The sequence below is a fragment of the Canis aureus genome, chromosome 4 (assembly GCF_053574225.1).
Source record: "Canis aureus isolate CA01 chromosome 4, VMU_Caureus_v.1.0, whole genome shotgun sequence".
Classification (NCBI taxonomy): Eukaryota; Metazoa; Chordata; class Mammalia; order Carnivora; family Canidae; genus Canis; species Canis aureus.
The window spans coordinates 23,016,389-23,035,696 of NC_135614.1; the positions used below are offsets into that span (position 1 = coordinate 23,016,389).

The 19,308-nt window shown below is 53.8% G+C and overlaps 1 protein-coding gene across 2 annotated transcripts in view; it reads right to left on the reverse strand.

The window, feature by feature from the left end:
• Positions 1-6,604: 6,604 nt before the first annotated feature.
• Positions 6,605-19,308, reverse strand: part of LRRC20 (leucine rich repeat containing 20) — a 91,694-nt gene continuing 78,990 nt past the window's right edge. For both annotated transcript variants that reach the window (XM_077894841.1, XM_077894842.1), the window contains one exon: positions 6,605-9,129. In XM_077894841.1, coding sequence (XP_077750967.1) covers positions 8,975-9,129 — 155 coding nt within the window. In that variant the 3' untranslated portion in view covers positions 6,605-8,974. The remainder of the gene's footprint in view (positions 9,130-19,308) is intronic.

Here is a 19,308-nt window from a genome sequence, read left to right on the forward strand (position 1 = left end):
AGAGAATCCCATATCAGGTCTTAAGAAACTACCCCCACCCTTTCCCCCATATTGGAATGGAAAAAATTCCTCCACCCCTTCTGAAGATCCCCTAGACCAGCCCATAAAAAACCCAGCTGTAACCCGCTTCGGGATCCAAGCCCCTGCTCTGCTGTGTGGAGTACACTTGGACCCAAGCTCGAGCTTGTAAATAAACCCTTGTGTACTTGCATCGGTGTCGGCTCCTTGGTGGTTTCTCGGATTCGCAATCTTGGGCACAACAGAGGTCCACCCCCTCCTTGCCCTGCAGGGCTCTCTCTGACTGCCCATTCTGGCCAAACTCTTGTCCGGGTGCCTCATCCTCATGGGATTGCTCCCCATCCCAACCTACCCCCATTAGCTGTGACCTGGGGATTCTTCTCCAGAAAGCCCCACTATCCAGGAAACTGATTTGCATCTGAAAAACTGGGAACCAAGAGGTGGCTGGAGGGCAGTGGGATTGTAAAGGTCCTTGAGGGCAGTGGGATTGCAAAGGTCCTTGACCGGAGAAGAGCCTTCGGTGCTGAAGAATGGATGTAAACACCTGCTTGGAGATGGGTCTAGAGGGAGCAGGGGAGGAGGTAGAGAGCGATCTTCTTAGAATCAAGCTTTCTGGGGGGCAGTGAGGGAGGTCAAAGGGGACAATTGCATGATTCGAGGACTGCCTTTCTCTTTGGAGGTCTAACATCTTGGTCACAGTGGGTATGGCTGGAATAGACATGAGCCCCTTCTCTCAGCCGGGTCGGAGGTGTGTTTGGAGATGCCTGAGAGGGTTGGTAGGAGCTGAGGGAGGGTTGGCATGAAGCTACGGAGGGCCCTGTGGCAAACCTCCCCGGTGGTGGGAAAGCCAAGTGCCTCCGATGGGAGTCCCAGTCTCTCTCTCTCTCCTTGGCTGGAAATGGAAAGGCACTTGGGCCTTTGAAGCAAGGAAGGCCGGTGGCAGAGCCATCATTTTCAAAAGGCTCAAATCCACAGGGAAGGGGAAGGGGACTCAGCCTGGTGGCGATAGGGTGGCTGGGAGGCAGAGCCCAGCCCACTGCTGGAGTCATCAGCATCTATTTGGTGGTAATGGGCGTCAGGAGGTGCCCCTCCTCCCCAGCCAGCCTCCGAGGAGCACTTCCTCCAGAATGCTTTCAAATGCTTATTAGTGAGCTCTCCCCAAGGAAGGAGGCCAGAGTTGTTATCTGCATTTATAAATGACAAGGAGGGCTCCGAGGACTGACTCACTTCCCCAGCACAGCCGGGGCAGCACAGTTGTGGAGGAGAGGCTGGCAGGGGGGAGCGCTAACCAGAAGAGCTCCCTAATGTCAGGGCCCTGTGGGGGCCCCAGAAAGAACCCAGGGGCAGGAGCCAGGAAACCTGCGCATTGGTCTGGGCCCTGCCCCTGGCTCCCTGCTCCTTCTTGGGCAAGTCACTCTGGGTGCCCTTTGCAACAGTCCCTCTGGAACTCCGTGTCCTTCCCCATCCCTAACACAGGAGGGGTTTGGGCCAGAAGAACTTTCTCACTCTGACCTTTTACCTTGTCCTTTGGAGAACCCCAGGGAAGAAGTCTCTTCCTGAGGAGGGGGGCTGGGCGGCACCCCCAAGCAGGTCCAGCTGTCTGGCTGGGGTCCCACATTCCTGGGCTGTGGTGCTGTAGGCTTCTCGATCAAAGTGAGGTTCGGGTGAGGCCCCCCAGGGACAGGAAGGACACATGTTGGGGAAAGGTGTCGAAGCCTCTTGGGAAAGGTGCAGCTTTCTGGAGGCAGCCCCGAGGGCCTCCTGGGGGTCAGGTGGGGACTTTATATACCATTTCCCCAGGGCCCTGGACAACAAGTCTAAGAAACATGGACTCGGCTCAAAAGGCCTGGGTTGGACGGCCAATGGTTCCTCTGACCTTGGCCAGGTTCCTGGCTTACTCCTGCCCCCTCAGTACCCTCCTCTAGAAAAGGTACAAACAGTAGCTAGCTCATGCGATGTTGTGGGGATTAAGTGGACTGAAAAATGGGAAGCACCTGGCATAGTCACAGACACAGGGTAAGCTGCTAGCGTATATTTTGATTTTACTGCTTTCACCTCCTCTGTTCCTCTCCCCACCTTTCTGTTCCTTTTTTGCAGCGCTGGTTACTTTCCTTTCCCTCGAGCTTTGGATCCTTTCACGGAAACCCAGAGCTGCAATCCTCTTGGTTCCGGAAACAGTCACACCCTCCCAGGGGAATCCGTTATTAGGAAATCTTACCCAAACCTAGAGAAGAGGCCAAGGTGGCACATGTGCGCTCCCAGCGCCGGCGAACAGGCTGGCCCCTGAGAAGGCACCACTGTGGGTTGGTTGGTTCCCATGAATTAAGGGCACAGACTCTGAGAAGTTACAAGCGAACTTGTTCATTTGTGTCCAGCAGGAAAGGACGTCGGCCCCAAAGTGGCTATTTGTTGCTCTGGAAGATGCTCACGGGCGTCGGAGGCAGCAGCAGGCTGAGTCCAGGCACACTGGCTTCAGGTCCCCGAATGTTCTGGGAACTGGCCTCAGCACCCCGCTGGTTCCCTCAGCGATGGATGAGATCGAATAGAACCTTTGACCCCTGTTCATCCTATAGTAAGATGCGTGTTTTTAGCCTCTGAATATTACACGTTGGCACCACCTACTCCCCACCTGCACCCCGGGGACTTGCAGAGGATGACACAGGGTCTCAGCGGTCAAAGCCATGGCCTCAAAGCTCAACGTGCCCAGGTCACGTGAGGGTCGTGTTAAAATGCTACTCTGGGGGATCCCTGGGTGGCTCAGCGATTTAGCGCCTGCCTTCAGCCCAGGGCCTGATCCTGGAGACCCAGGATGGAGTCCGACGTCGGGCTCCCTGCATGGAACCTGCTTCTCCTTCTGCCCGTGTCTCTGCCTCTCTCTCTCTGTGTCTCTCATGAATAAATAAATAAAATCTTAAAAAAAAAATGGGACTCTGACTCAGAAGTTCTCGGAGGGGGGCACCTAGCATCTGCAGTCCCAGCTCGTCCCCAGGTGCTGTCGATGCTGCCGCCCGAGGACCACACTTTGGATGGCAAGGGCCCCGGCAACCTCTCAGCGTTGTGTGCAGGGTCCCCCCCTCACCATCCTGACGGGTTGGAGTAAGATCAGGGGAGAGCCTAATCCACAGCAGGGGGCTCCTGCTGGTGGGATTTCGGGCACAGTGGCAGGCCACTGGGGGTACTGGGGAGCTGCCCATGCTCTCGGCTGTGTGCACGAGCTAGGGGCCACGGTACGACTTGGGGGGAGGACCACGGTGAGGAAGATGTCCTCCTGCTTGTCGGTCCCCTGGTGAGACACAAGCAATCTTGTGAGAAGAAGCCTGAGCAATCTGGAGTATTCGAGGAACAGCGGAAGCGCGTGTGCCCGGAGTGCGGGGGAGGAGTGGGAGGCCCCAAGCTAGAGCCCGGACTCAGGGAAGAAAACATCAGGCTTGAGGACCATGACAAGGACTTGGCTTTCATGCTGAAGTGCCATGGAGAACGCTGCAGAACTTGGCCAGAGGAGTGGCTTAGGATTGAAGAGGATCTTCTGGGGGTGCCTGGGTGGCTGAGACAGTTAAGAGTTTGGCTTGGTTTTGGCTCGGGTTGTGATCTCAGGTCGGTGAGATCGAGCCGAGCATTGGGCTCTGCACTCATCGAGTCAGCTTGAGATTCTCCCCCTGCCCCTCCCCCTTATGCTCTCTCTCTAAATACATAAATCATAAAAAAAAAATTAAAATAAAAAAATAAAAGGACCCTCTGGGCGCAATGCAGGAGAGAGAAACACTCTTCAAGGTGGGCTCTGCTTTGAGTCTGGTGTACCAGGGCTCAGGTGGGCCTGGGAACGTCTATTCTAAAATACCCAAGTAATGGACTCTGTGGGGTCCAGAGACCCAGGGCCACCCCTCACACAACTAACTCCAGGGGCTCATTCGCTCATTCACATTGTTCTCTAGGTAACTGGTGCCGATCAGCTGGAGCGCATGGTGAGCGACATCCCCGGGGGCAGCGCAGTGCGGCAGCCCCGCAAAGGCCACCCTTGAAGGTGCCCCCACTTCAGGTGCTTCCAGTCTCCAGGAATGAGGGTGCCCGGGTCCCTTGGCTGTAAGAATTTGGGTGTACACACGTGGTGCCTCATGAGCCCAGGCTGGCCCCGAGCCAAGGCCTGGAGGGCCTCATCATCCCCAGTCATTTGGTGTCCTCAGAGGCCTACAGCGGAGCTTGAGAGATCCCCAAACTGTGAAGACAGAGTGAGCCGGGTGGGGGTGTGTGGGGGTGATGGTCAGTGTCCCACCAGCACCCAGATGTGCTCCAGGGCTGTGTGACAAACAGGGAGGCACCCAGTGCCCCCATCCAGGAGAGGTTCTTGGGAGTAAGGGCTGTGCTCACACCAGGCGGGTGTGCCAAATGGGCATGATGCTGCTCACCCAGGGCTGCTTACCTGCGTCGTCTGCTGTTAACCCCCCTCTGGTATTAGGGAAGGCAGGCAGTGGTGGCGCCCATTCCATAGATGAGGAGAGTAAGGCTGAGGGTGAGCAACATGTGAGCTGGTGAAAGCCGTCCTTTCTCCTGTTTGAGCTGGCCTCTCGGTTGTGACCCCAGCTCTGCTCCTTCCAGGCCCCCGCTAACCATCCCTCTCCCCCAACCCCCAATAACCCTGTTTCCGCATCTGCACAGCGGGGCACTGCTAACAGTAAAGGAGAACCTACACCTGCCTGCCCAGTGCTGCTCAACAGCAGGAGCTCAGTGGAACGTTCTTGCTTGGCCCTAAAGCAGCTGGGCTAATGGCCCTTTTCTGAGAAAGGGGTCTGGCCCACCTGGCCCTGAGACACAGGTCCGCAGCCTGGCCTGGCTGCTCCTGGGCCCCGAGTCACGTGCTGTCCCAGGCCTGCACTTCTGACCTGGTATTTCTCAGAGACTGAGAACCAATACCCCTTGTGCGTGGTGAGGGATGGTAACCAGACTTCCTGGGGTGCTCTTTTCACAGTACACGCATGCACTGAATCACTCTCTTATACACTTGAAGAGCTGAAGCTAATATAATGTCATGTCAATTATATCTCAATAATCATTAAAAAAAAAAACCCCAACCCTCTGCTCCCACACTGCACACTGTCTACACTGCTAACACTTGGTTATATCCTCGTCTTCTTCAGCGTAAGGGCACCATTCCAAAAAACTCTCGCCCAGGAAGTAATAAAAGTTGTAAATACCTTTATTGTTCATTCTGGGCGCTTTGAGAATCATTTAAAGGAAAAATGGCTCAGCTCTTTAGAAAATACCTTCAAAAGAGAGTGTATAGCTTAAGACTCTTCAAATTCCTTGCCTCAAAATGCCCCCTGGCTGCACCCACCCATCCTAAACCAGAGGATAGGGATCCCCGGGGGGCTCAGCGGTTTAGCACCTGCCTTTGGTCCAGGGTGTGATTCTGGGGTCCTGGGATCGAGTCCCGTGTCGGGCTCCCAGCATGGAGCCTGCTTCTCCCTCTGCCTGTGTCTCTGCACCCCCCCCTTCCCGTGTCTCTCACGAATGAATAAATATCTTTTTTTTTATTGGAGTTCAATTTGCCAACATATAGCATAACACCCAGTGCTTATCCCATCAAGTGCCCCTGTCAGTGCCCGTCACCCAGTCACCCCCACCCCCCAAATAAATAAAATTCCTTAAAAAAATAAAAATAAACCAGAGGATAACCTTCATCCAGTCTTGGTGAAGGTGTCCATCCTCCACTGCACTGAAAGCCCACGCAACCACACCCTGATATTTATCTACTGTGACTCTGTCCTCCCACAGGGACACGCTATTCGGACTGTCTGGAGGCAGGGCTTCCTTTGCCATGAGGAATCTCGAGTTCTGTCTTAATGGGCCAACGTGGTGCTATTTTGGAGAGCCAGGGTTTGACCAGAAGAAACAGAGTCCTGTGCCTGAGCTTTGGGATGAGGATGGGCAGCCTGCGTCCAGGCTAATCCACAGGGGCAGTTACAGCAGGGTCCCAGATTCGAGGTTCTTCGGGGTTCTTCTGGTGCAGCCCCTTCACAGACCGGAAACGGCCCGGAGAGGGAAAGGGATTTGTCTAACTCAGCACTAGCTAGGGTTGTTCCAAGATTAAAGGAGTTAAGCTGTGCCACAGGCCTAGGCACCGCCTGGTGCCCACTAAACTGTTCAGTACACAAAGATAACGGAGCGTGTGGCCTAAAACCCAAGACAAACTGGGCTGGCCCTTCGGATGGAGAAAACCAAACTCCGAACTCGAGCAGGCGTCGACCATCCGGAGTGCTGGCCCCACCCGGTGTCTGATTCTGCAGAGCTGGGCTGGGACGGGGAATTTGCACGGCTGACCAGTTCTCTAGGTGCTCCGCGGCTGCTGGTCCAGAGACGTCTGCCTGAGAACCACAGACCCTGAGGAATCCATTGCTAAGGTGTAATTTCTGGCTGCCCTGCAATGGCAGGGTTCTAGGGCCTCGGCACCCACCTGCTAATATTCTGAGTATCACCCCAGAGGGTGCCTTTTGACCTCAAGCTTTCAATAAGAGAGGCAACCCCTCAGGTGTGACCCCCAGGCTCCTGGAGGTCTGTGTGGAAAGAATGAATCGAGCACCAAGCAGGCAGATGAAACCAATGCGTTCTTTATTGCAGACTGAAGCTAAGGGCTCATTTACACGGTGGGCTCTGATCTGGGGGCTTCTCTTACTGCCCAAGCTTCCCAGACAGGCAAGGGCAAACTCCCCAAGCAGAGTAGAAAACAACTTCCAGAAGCAACCCCTTCAGAGAGCCTCATGTGAGGACCTGGGGAAGCAGGACTGGGTGTGCAGAGGGTAACCAGAGAGCCAGTGTCCCGAGGGCCAGGCAAAGCCAACCCTCATCTGGTGACTTCAGGTCACTCCCTTCGCTGCAAGAGTCCCGCAGACTCTGAAAAGATCTAAGAGACCCAGGGTGTCCTGGGGCTGGTTTAGGGAGAGGGGCCTGGAGTAGCAGGGGGAGGGCTGAGAACCTCCATCCTCTACTCCAAGGATATCCCCTGGGTCAGCCCTAGGCCCTGGCTTCTCAAACGGTAAAGTGCTTCTAGGAATTACCCAGGGATCTTGTTGAAATGCAGGTTCTGATTCTGGAGGTCTAAGGTGGGTCCTGGATTCTGCATTTCTAACAAGTTCCCATGGATGCCAGTGCCACACTTTGAGTTGCAGGGCTCTGGCCATACAGTGCCTTTGTGCAAGAAAAGTGCACCTATTCTTTGACAAGGAGTAACCCCACTCCGGGACACCGGGTGGGTGGGGCCAGGCCAGCCTGGACTGGGCCATGGTTCCCACTTGTCCACAGTTGAGCCCTGCAGCACTGAAGATCCATCCGGACCTCCTTGCCCTGCAAAGCCCTTTCCCAGAGCTTGGTGAACCAGGCCTTATGACACAAGAGAGTAAATACAGCATCTCTTGGGGCACTGAGCAGTGATGGGCCAACCAATGGTCCAACCTGTCGGTCCTTGCCAAGAGACAAGGCGTCTGGGCAGGGGCAGGCTCCAGGGCTGGGGAGGAGAGAAGGAACACAGCATTCTGATAAGGGTCTGGGCTGGGAGAGGCTTAACCCTGGGAGTAGAAGAGTGGCTACTGGTGCATGGATGTAGGGTTGGGTGGCCTGGCCTGTCTCTCATGTCCTGGGGCCTCAGGTGTCTCCCACAGACCAAGACAAAGGTCCAAGCCAGGTGGGTTCTGGGCTCTGAGTCCGCTTGCTCCACAGATGAGAAGGTGGGAGGTGGATACTTGGAGGGATCAAGAAGTCAGGAGTTCTCCAAACCCACAGATATTATCAGAAAGCAAGAACCCTAGGCCCTTTCCTCGTAGGAAACCAGTTGTCCCAGTTTGCCAGGTACTGTCCCAGTGGGAGCACTGAGGTCCTGTGTCCTGGGAAACCCTCAGTCATCCCAGTTGAATGGGGTTGGTTGGTAGCCCCATGGCCTGGCCACATCCCAGACTCCAGATGGAGGGCCCAGAAATGACTAGGTCATCAGGGCTTTGGGTGGAGGCTTGGGAGCTGGCCAGCCACAAATCCAATGGTCCAAAGTGCCCCCAGCTGGACCAATGAGGAGGCAGCCAGGCTGCGGCCAATCACCTGTCCCAGAGCCATAGGCACAGTCGGCTTTGCTTCTCTTGGGCCACCTCTCCCTCGGCTCAAGGGGTGATGCAGGCACACCTGGTCTGTCCTGAGGCACACTCAGAACTCTTTACCCCGCTGATATCTTCATCTTGAGGAAGGACAGAGCCGACCTGATTTGCTCCTCTGGTTTCCTGGCCTGATGGGCCTTGGGCTCCTCTATAAACCTTCTCAGCCCTGGCTAGAGCACAGGGCCACACTCTCTCCATAACTTTCCCACAACTGCTGGTTCAGGCTCCTGCCAATCCAGAGACCCACAGGGCCGAGGATGGGTCCCCGTAGAAGGCCTCATGCGGGTCAATCCTCAGGAAGCAATAAACAGATGGAGGTTGTCTTCTATTCCTCTCAGGCCAGTGGCTGGCTTTCGGCACCAGAAACAAGGCCTCGAACCCCACAGTGGCCCGGAAAGCGCTTGGCAATGGCCATCTGTGAGCTCAGATGGTGCCTGATGGTTTGAAGGTAACTTGAAGGCATGTGTTGCCCAAAAAGCCTCCAAGGAGCTCAAAGGAGGCAAAGCCCCCCCGCCCCCACTGCCCCTTTTCCCAAATAACAAGGCTCGGAGAGGGTGGGGGTCTGCCCAAATATGAACAGAAACTGTGCGTGCCCAGCATCCGGGCTCTGGCCCCACCTGGCCCCCTCCTCCTGGGCCCCCTACTGCTCTAAGCTATCTATCTCGGACCAGCTGCACCCCCTCCCACCACGTGTGCTCTTTGGCCCACCCACCCCCAGCCACCCCCCCAGGCTTGGCCTCCCATGGGCCCGTGGGATGCCCTCCCCTCAGGGTGCCAGCTCAGGTGGCCTCTGTCCCTTGCTGGGTGGGCATGAGGAGGGAGGCCTAAGGTGGGGGGGCCCGGGCGCCCTCAGGAGACATGAGCATGTCAAACTTGATGAGTGGCGGAGCGATGACGCGCACCTCAGCGCTCAGGGGGTTGAAGCGGAGGTTGATGCTGCGCAAGGCGGGCATGGCGGCCAGCTTCTCCACGGGCACATCTGTGGGGGAGAGAGGGCAGGTTGGGGGGCCAGCAGGCAGAGAAGGACAGGGAACAGGAAGACGCTGCTACAGCTCTCCACTGCCCACTGCATGTGGGGCTTCGCTGCAGGCACCCAGCCCAGGGTGGGGGGGCCCTGGGGACCACCGCACCACTACAACCACATTCAGGGAAGCATCCCCCCAAATACAGCTAACCATGGGGATTTCCATTTATCCCAGCACGGCCACTCCTGGGTAGAATTGGAATAAGGGAAAACAGGTTCTTGAAGACTTGGGCACAAACATCCCCCACAGCGCTACTCCCAGCAGCCACGTGTCCAGCCACAGGTAAGCGGATAAACTCAGTGTGGTTCTAGCCAAGCAGCAGAGTATTACTCAGCCAGGAAAGGGAATGAAGCCTTGGTACGTGCCCTGGATCCCAAAAACATTATGCTGAATGAAAGAAGCCAGATCCAAAAGTTAACACAGCGTAGGATTCCATTTGTAGGAAACGTACAGAACGGGCCACTCCATGAGGCAGAGGGTAGATGAGGGGTTGCTGGGGGCTGGGGAATGGGAGTGGGGTCTCCCTTGGGGTGAGGAAAGTACTTTGGAACTAGGTAAGGCGATGGCTGCAGAACACTGTGAATGCACTAAATCCCATTGAACTGTACACTTTAAAATGGCTGGTTTTATGTTACATGAGTTTTGCCTCCATTAAAAGAAAGAAAAAAACAGAACAAGGCAGCAGCTGCGTGAGGTCTTGCTAACACTGTACAGCATCTCATACCTAAACTTTAGGACCACTCAGTCTTTGGATCAGGTCCCTCTAGGTCACGGTAACCGCTGTGAGCCTAAAGCAAATTCCTAACCTTCATCATCTTACAGGCTAGATCTACCTCACAGGGTTGCTCAAGGATGGATGGGAGAGTATAGGCACCTGCACAGTACTCCGTGGCCATCGGATACGACGACTGAAGGGAACCGAGGCCAGAGAAGTTAAATAACTTGCTTAAGGCCCCAAACTCATAATGAGCAGAGCCCAGGTTGGAATCCAAGTTTTTTTTTTTTTTTTTTTTTTTTTTTTTTTAATTTATGAAAGGCACACTGTGAGAGAGAGAGAGAGAGGCAGAGACACAGGCAGAGGGAGAAGCAGGCTCCATGCACCGGGAACCCGACATGGGATTCGATCCCGGGTCTCCAGGATCGCGCCCTGGGCCAAAGGCAGGCGCTAAACCGCTGCGCCACCCAGGAATCTCCCAGAATCCAAGTTTTCAAAAAGAGTGCAAGAGTCCACGGGGGGAAGGGGCCAGGCTGGACACAGAGGGGGCAGCTGGGCTAGGGCTTGAAGGGTGGGCAGGATTGAATGAGGGGAGAGGGCACTTGTGGCTGGAGGGAAGTAGAGGCCAAAGAGTAGGGACAGGATGCCAGACCAAGAGCTGGGGGCAGCAGGAGAACTGGAAGGTTCTGTCAATGGCATCTAGAATGGCGCCGTCCAGGCCCAGATCCTGAGAGTGCAGTCGTCTTTTTTTTTTTTTTTTTAAGATTTTATTTATTTATTTATGAGAGACACAGAAAGAAAGAGTGGCAGAGACATAGGCAGTAGAAGCAGGCTCCATGCAAGGAGCCTGATGTGGGACTTGATCCTGGGACTCTAGGATCACGCCCTCGGCCAAAGGCAGGTGCTCAACCGCTGAGCCACTCAGGGATCCCCATGAGGGTGCAGTCTTGCAGGGAGTTTAGAACACCAAAGCCTGGAGACCTCTCAGCCCATCTGGGCCCAGGGAGACCTGTGGGACAACCAAGCTGTGCTTCTGTTCCCCACTTTGGACCACCATGTGGCGGAGTCTCTACTTAGGAGTGTGCATGTTGTGGTTTAGAGTGTTCTGGGCCACCTGGATTCAGATCCCAGTTCTGGCATTTTCTAGCTGTGCATCCTTGGGCAAATTAATCCAACTTTCTGTGATTCAGTTTTGTCATCTGTGGAATGGGGGAAGTAATATCACCTATCTAATGGGGCTGTTGTAAGGCTCAGAGGAGTTAATTCAAGGCTCTCAGAGCAACGGCTGGACACAAGAGCAGACGCCAACAACCAGGAGCCAATGCCATGACACAGAGGCTCAGGGCTCAGCTGCCCTGGATGCAAACATCCCCTGCACCTTGATCCAACTCTGCGAGCAGCCCATACAGCATGTGACCTCCCACCCCACCCCAGTCCAGGACAGGACCAGGGCTTCACCCCTGAGTCCTGCACAACCTCCAGCCATCAGTAATGGCAAGAACCAACTCCTCCCTCTTTTGGGTGCCTTGCATTGGGAAGATGGAGGGTTTTCTGTTTTTGTGCTTGTTTTGTTTTTAATTTTTGACCACTTTGGCATGTTATTTTTTTTTTTATTTAAAAGATTTTATTTATTTATTCATGAGAATACACAGAGAGGAGAGAGAGAGAGGCAGAGGGAGAAGCAGGCTCCATGCAGGGAGCCCGACGCGGGACTCGATCCCGGGTCTCCAGGATCACGCCCTGAGCTGCAGGCATCGCTAAACCGCTGAGCCACCAGGGCTCCCCCACTTTGGCATGTTATATGCATATTTTTAACTTAGGTAAATGGTACTGTGTTATAGATCTCATTCTGTTGTTTTGTTTTTTTTAATAAGCACTGAAAATTTTTTTGAGATATACGTACAGCAACATGCCTCAAATAGGTAAATTACAAATAGATAATACAAATAGGTAAATACTCCGGTGACCAGATCAGGCTATGATACACTTCAAGGATTCCCCTAGGGCTCTCTTGTGCCTCTTTCTCGTTAATCCCTCCTTGGCTTTTCTCACCACTGATTCACTTGCCTGCTCTTGAACTTAATACAAGTGGAACCTACTTGTATGTCTCGCTTTAGACCTTTAGTGTAACAATTTTACACTTGGGGACATTTTAAATATAATTTTCTCAAGTTACTCTTTTTTACCTTTTTACTTGGAAATAATGTCTTATAAAAAGCTGCAAAGGTAAAACCCGTACAGAGAACACCACATAACCTTTCACCAAGATTCACAAATTGTTAGCATTTTACCCTCTTTGCTTTATCATTTGTACCTGCTGCGCCTTCTCTGGACACAGACACACAGACACACATACACACTTTTTTCCTGAATTATCTGAGGATAATATACATATGCCATGGCCCTTCATCCTTATTTCACTGTGTATTTCCTTTTTTTTTTTTTTTAAGATTTTATTTACTTATTCATGACAGACAGAGAGAGAGAGAGAGAGAGAGAGGCAGAGACACAGGCAGAGGGAGAAGCAGGCTCCATGCAGGGAGCTGGACATGGGACTTGATCCCAGGTCTCCAGGATCAGGCCCTGGGCTGAAGGCGGCACTAAACCCCTGAGCCACCCGGGCTGCCCTCACTGTGTATTTCCTAAGAATAAAGACATTCTCTGCCATAACCACAGCTATGGATTTTGTAAGTTGATAGAACCCTTACCTAACATATGGCACATATTTCAGTTTTCTCAGGTGGCCTAATCATGTCTTTTCTAGCAACCCCCTCCAGTACAGGATCCAGCGGTCACATGTTGTCCTGTCTCCTGGTACTCCTTTCTGTCTTTTGTGACACTGACATTTTGGAAGAATATCAGGACCATCATCTCTGTCTTTTTAATAGAGTCCCATGTTTTGGGACGCCTGGCTGGCTCAGTCGGTACAGCAAATGACTCATGATCTCAGGGTTGTGAGTTTAAGCCCCAAGCTGGACGTGGAGCCTACTTAAAAGAAAAATCCTAGGGGCAGCCCAGGTGGCTCAGCGGTTTAGCGCCACCTTCAGTCCAGGGCGTGATCCTGGAGTCCCGGGATCGAGTCCTGGGATCGAGTCCCACGTTGGGCTCCCTGCATGGAGCCTGCTTTCTGTCTCTCATGAATAAATAAAATCTTAAAAAAAAAAAATTGTAAAAAAAAAAAAAAAGAGCCCCACATTTTGTGGTTGTCGGGAGCTTCCCCATGATGAAAGACTGCCGAGGTGGTAGGTCTAGGGGTATCACACCCGAGGCACACAGTATCCCATCCCTGTCCCTCCTCATACGTGATGTTAACTGTCATCACCCAGTCCAGGCATTAATTTCTCCACTGTGTAATTACTGTTTTGTTTTTTCCCTCCTTTGTAACTTAAAAGAAGTCTGTGGGGACACACTTTGAGAGCGTGTAACTATCTTGCTCCTGTCAAAATTAAAATCCATCACCCCTAGATTTAACTCCTGCTGATTCTTGCCTAATCTGCTGCAAATTGACCTTCCAACTCCTGCAGCACCTTAGCATTTTACTGTAGGCAAGAGCCTTCTCTTCTCTCCCATTTATCTAATGGACTCTCATATTTCTAGCGGCTTATAGTTCCTTGCTGTATTTCATCATTTTAGTGCTCAAATTGCCCCTGATCCAGCTAGCGGGAGGCCCTCTAATCTGGCTCCAGGGTCTTGTGATGAACCCCGCTTCCCCCCACTTTAGATGCACTTCCTGACTTTGCAATAAGGCTCATCTCAAAGCTTTGCTGCCCCAGCCCCTAGCATCAGCCATCAGGAAGTCCTGCTTCCTCTCAGTGAGAAGGGTATAGGGCCAATACTAACAGTGCTGGTGACCAAACCATGTTTTACAAGCCACCCAGGAGGCCCAGTGTACATCTGATCTATCTGCTTTGGACTGCTGCCTAGAACACCATCCTGTGTCCTCCCACACTCTCCCTCTCTACTGTGCCAGTGATGGACAGCCAGGTGGCCTCTGTCCTTAAGGGTCGGTGTGACAATGTCTTTGGGTGTATGCCCAGTAGCAGAGTTGATTGCTCTGTCAAAGGATATGTGTGTATACTTCATCTAATTGATCTCTAGAGGGACACCTGGATGGCTCAGTGGTTAAGCTCTGCTTTTGGCTCAGGGCATGAGCCTGGAGTTCAGGGATCGAGTCCCACATCGGGTTCCCTGAGGGGAGCCTGCTTCTTCCTCTGCCTATGTCTCTCTCTCTCTTGCTCTCTCTCTGTGGGTCTCTCATGAATAAATACATTTTTAAAAAATTGCTCTCTAGAAACCATGCTGAGTCTATGAGGAGCTCTAGCCACCCTAGTTTCAGAACTTTCAAATGAGGCTGCCCCAGGTCTGCCCGCCCCAACCTCCAGGCTGATGAGTCCTTGATCTTCAGCAAGAGTTCCATGTGTTCTTCTCTTCCCATTGCCCTGGAGTTGCCCAGTGAGGGGTGGGCAGTACCTGGGGCTCCACGGCCCAGGGAGAGGGTGAGCAGGACCCACATTGGGCTCTGCTGCCCCCCTTTGGAAAACTAAAGTGCTTCCACAATGGAATCCTCTGAAGACATCTATTCCCCTCCTTTGTGGACTTGGTGAGTGGGACATGGCTACCTCCTTGCTCTTCCAGGAGAAGGGAAGGGGAGGCCTGTCACTCAAGTTTACAAAGCACTTCCATATTTGATCCTTCCCAGAGCCGTGGAGTGGAGCACCACAGGGGCTCCTCAACCCACTTTACAGATGAGGCAACTGATGCCCCGGGGCTGCTTGCTCATTCACAGCATCCACCCAGCACTTAGAATCCAAACGGAGCATCAGCTGATGCTTGTTGTGGGAGGGGAGAAAGCAACTCAGAGGCCTTAAACCTGCATCAGTTGGTGATAGGGTACCCATGGTGGCGGGGGGGGGGGGGGGCTCTTCCCTCCAAAGCCATCTGCCCAAGGTGCTCCTAGCAAAGTGGGAGTTTGCAGCCATTTGGGATCTCTGCCAGTGGGTCAGTGGTTTTTGTTTAACCAGTGAACATTGAGGGCTTGGTGACCTAAGCTCTTTAAGTTTCTAGATCCTCACAGCAGTCCTGTAGCTGAGCACCATCTTCTCCCCATTCCTTAGATGAGGAAAATAGTGGAGAGTTTGGTAGCCTGGTCGTGGTCACACCCATGGAAAGTGCTAGAGCTAGGATATGAAGCCAGGGCCGGCTGGCTTGAGTCCGTGCTTCTCATGCACCCTCCCACTGAGTTAGGGACAAATGGAGCTAGGCAGGGGGCCACGGAATCAGGCTCACGAAAATCCCAAAAATTTGGAGATGAAAGGAAACCAGAGATATATAAACCAGACCATCCTGTCCCAGGTGCCAGAGGTGGGGTCTTGTTACAACAGCTACTTGTGACCAACAAAGAATTACCCAAAAAGGACCTTAAAAAGGAAGTAAGCCATTAAAGGTGTTATCATTAGTCCTTACTCAATGGTGATATCAATAGATATGTTAAAAGATTTAGGTTCCCAGGTTGGCTTTCAATAAAAGACCAACCTTACAAGCCCTCAGTGGCAACCCTGTTAGGACCCATCTCACTTCTGAGAGCTTTCTCTCTATCTTTGCTTAATAAAGCTCTACTGCTTTATTCAATCTCCTTTGTCAGCGAGATTCATTCTTCGCCTCTGTGAGAGAAGAACCAAGCTCTCCTGTATCACCACCTGGCCCTCCAGCCTGGAATCCCACCCCCCCAGGCCTCCACCAGCCAGGAGAACCCTCCAGATTCCCTTAGTAACAGAAAACAGAAAACAGCCTTCCTGCAGGGCTCCCGGGGCTCCAGCAGGAGTGGGTGGCTTTCCGACCCTGGGCAGGTCACTCACAGCTCTCGGGGCCACCCAGCCAGGAGCAGCTCCCTCCCACAGCCCAGGGGAAGCCAGGGACACAGAATTTCTGAGCTCCCTAAGGCCCCCTCGGCAGGTGTGGCATTTTTGCTGACCTGCCCTGAGAGAAAGGGCTTCCTGGAGATTTCTCGGATTCATTCCAGAATCTTCCATGCCTCCTTGTTCTGCTCTGGGTCACAGTGCAGAACAAACCTGTCCCTTCTCGTTCATGATAACGTTTCTGAAACTTGCTGCCCAAAACGTCTTTTGGGGTGAATGCAACCCCAGAGCCTTTACTTCATGTGGTTAAGTGTCGGGGGGGCGGGGGCAGTTGGGGTAGGTGGTGGTTAGGATGCTGAACAGAGCTTTGGCATCAGAAAGAGAACTTTCCCGGTGCCTGATGGTTGCCCCAGGTGGGATCTCTGAATCTGGGCTATCTCGCCTGTGAAATGCAGGGAGACCGTGAAGGCGAGGGGATGACGAGGGGGTGCCGCGATGCCCCGCACAGTGCCCTGGCCGCCCTTGCTCCCTCTCACGGGTCTGGTCCCTGCACTGAGCCCCGCAGCCCAGCACCACCTCCGTGCCCTGGGACAAGCACCCCGGCTTCGGCTTCGGGCCCGAGGGCTGAGCTTGGCCAGCCTGGCCAGCGGGGTCGCGGAACTCACCAGATGACACGGATGGAAGACCCAGCGCCGCAGAGGTGCTGAGCCCCAGACTTCCCTGCCGGCGCCACGCTCCCCGAGCCCCCCACGGATCTGGGAAACAAAGGCGGAAGGAAATGCAGATAAAACTAAATGTTCAGATAACCTGCAGCCCATTGACAAACACTTGAGGCCGGCAGAGTAGCCAGTTCCTCCAGGAAGCTCCTGTCTGCTGTTAATGCCTCGCCAGAGGGAAAAAGAACCTTGGCTTGACAATAGCCAGGCCTCAGCTTTCCCCAGAATCTTCTCTAGCATATGAAGATCCTTTGGAAACGTCCCTTATCTTTACTTCTTCAACCCCCACGTATGTAGACTCCTCACAACCCTGGGGCTGCAGCTCCTTCTGCCACAGGTCCTGTCTCTCTGCTTTAATAAAACCACCTTTGTACAGCGAAGACGTCTCAAGCATTTTTCCTTGGCGCCTCCGGACCCCACCGACTTCACCGACAACCCCAAACGACATCCCCCACCACTACTCAGAAAAGGTCAAAGCCCGGGACGTGGCCTCCGTGGAGAGAACCAACCTGAAAGGCCCTCAGGTACTTCCTCCTTTTCACGGCTTGCTGGTCAGGGGCTGCACAGATTATGGCAGAGGGGCCATCAGGGCTGGGCGGCAGCCGGCAACTGAGGCACAGTGCGGGGGACAAGTCTGACCCAGGCCCTGGGTGGCCGGGCTGATGCGGAGACTGAGGCCTGCTCGGTATGCGGGGGAGGCAAGTGCAGGAGTCCTGGGGCTGGAACAGGGAGCCCACCCTCATTGGCACTTTGGGGGACCAGGCTCAGAGCTCCCTGAGGTCCCAGTGTGCTTTTTTTCTGGGGCTCGGGAAGGCAGGGGCTCTTCTCTGTCCTTGAATCCCCGGGGCGGCGGGCAGGGACTGGTCAGCACAGACCGGGAAGGAGGTGGTGCCAGGGACCCGGAGCCCAACCACACCGAAGGCTCCGGTGGAGAAGGAAGCAAAGCCAGGCTTTTCCAGAACTCAGGGTTGGGAGCCGACTTCCTCCAGGGAGGGGAGGAAACGAGATGCACCGACCCCAGTCCCCACCCGCCACCCAGTGCTCTCCCCTGCTCTCGACTGTCTGCTGATGTCACGGTCCCCCCTGCCAGCAGCCTCCTCCCTACTGCTCAGTGGGCCGGCACGGCGGGAGGGGGGCTCAAGGGGCTGCCCACCGCACTTTAGGGCTTCCACGTGAGCTGGGCCCCCATTTCTCCTGCCCCACAGCTGGGAACAAAGGGGCTCCTTAATTGGAAGCTATACCGTCTACACTAATTGGCAGCAGCTCTGTAAAGGTCATGGCCACCAACACAGCCAGCAATGGGGGTAGGGGGTGGGGGGGTGACACCAGGCTTTCTGCCCCAGATCACTCAGATAAGAAAACCCCTTTGCATTGGGCTTTGAAGAGCTAAAGTCACTTCACAGTGTATTGCAACCTGCATGTGACACAGAAGGGCATCAAGGCCCATGGGGGTGGAGCACCTTGTTTCTAACAAAAACCCATTTTGTAGATAAGAAAACAGGCTCCGATTCTTGGTGCTGACGATTCTCTAGCTCTACTCCAGCTCCCCTGAGTTTTTCAATTCAAACGAAAAGCCTGACTTTTGGGCTTCTATGTTCGACTCTCATGGTCTTGTTTAGAATCCTGCTAAATGGTTTAGCCGGAACCCTCCACCCTTGATATCTGATTGGGTTCTTCGCGCTCCACCGTCCCCCAGGTGATGTCCGCTTACCCCGGCCTCCTGCTGCAAGAAGCCTGTGAGGTCAGTTCAGCCTCACTCACCCCCTTTTGTAATTTCCATCCACTGCCGCCCATGCTGCCTTTGGGATTGAGCCTGGTTCTGCACTGAGGTCTCTTATCCTCTGCTGCAATAGTCTTGCTTTTACAGCTTTCACTACTGCCCAGCTCTGGTTTTTCTTTGACAGGTCACCAAGACTGTGAGTGGTGAAGGCCGGACAGTTCCTGATCCCAGAGTCCTTGTGCTTCATCCTACAACACTGAGGGTCAAGGCCAAGGCCAGAGCTAGTCTCCATCCAGCGGCCCCTCCTCACCCCACAAAGGTAATCATGATGGGCAGGTTTTGCTGAGCAACTCACTAGGGCTGGACCCCGGGCTGAGGGTGACATAATCTCAACTGTCAATACAGCCTCAATTCAGAGATGGGGGCTGAGGCTCAGAGCTGCTGTCACCTCATCTCACCTGCCACTGGGGACCACTGGTCCTGACTCAGTTTCTCCAGAGGGGGTTGGACTAGGACATTCCTCTCTCTGGACTCCTGACTCCCCCATCCCCAAGGGGGAGAGTGGCCAGTGACCTACAGAGTGGCCAGGGAGGCCAGTGGCCTACAGAGTTGCTGGTGTTCATGAGAGCAGCTGGGAAGGGGGGGTGATCTTTCTGTGAGGTCCCTGCAGTAGGTCTGCTGGATGTGACATGAAGACCAGGTGCGGCCCCGCCTTGGAGCAAGTCCCCACGACTCCAGGCTTAGAGACAGCAGTGCTACTTGAGTTCCCAGCTGTCATTCCCAAATCTACTACCAGGCGGGCCTCTCCAGGGTCTGCAATGCTCTCCAAACCACTCTGCCACAGACAGTGACGGCTTCTCGGGTACAGACCTGGGAGTAGGTGTAGCTCTTTGCCCTGATGTAACTGCTCAAGTCACAGACACAGCTCGGAGGAAGAAGCAATGGGGCCACCAGGCTGTCAAAACCAGTGGACTCAATGAACTGGAGCAACCAAGCTAGCAAGCATAAGCCCAAGAGGCCAAATAGAAGTTTCTGGATAAGGCTTAAAAGCACAAAATTTACACTCACAGCATCCTGATGAGAGAGAGATGGCTGGAGGGTGGAGGTGGACATGAAATGACCTGCAT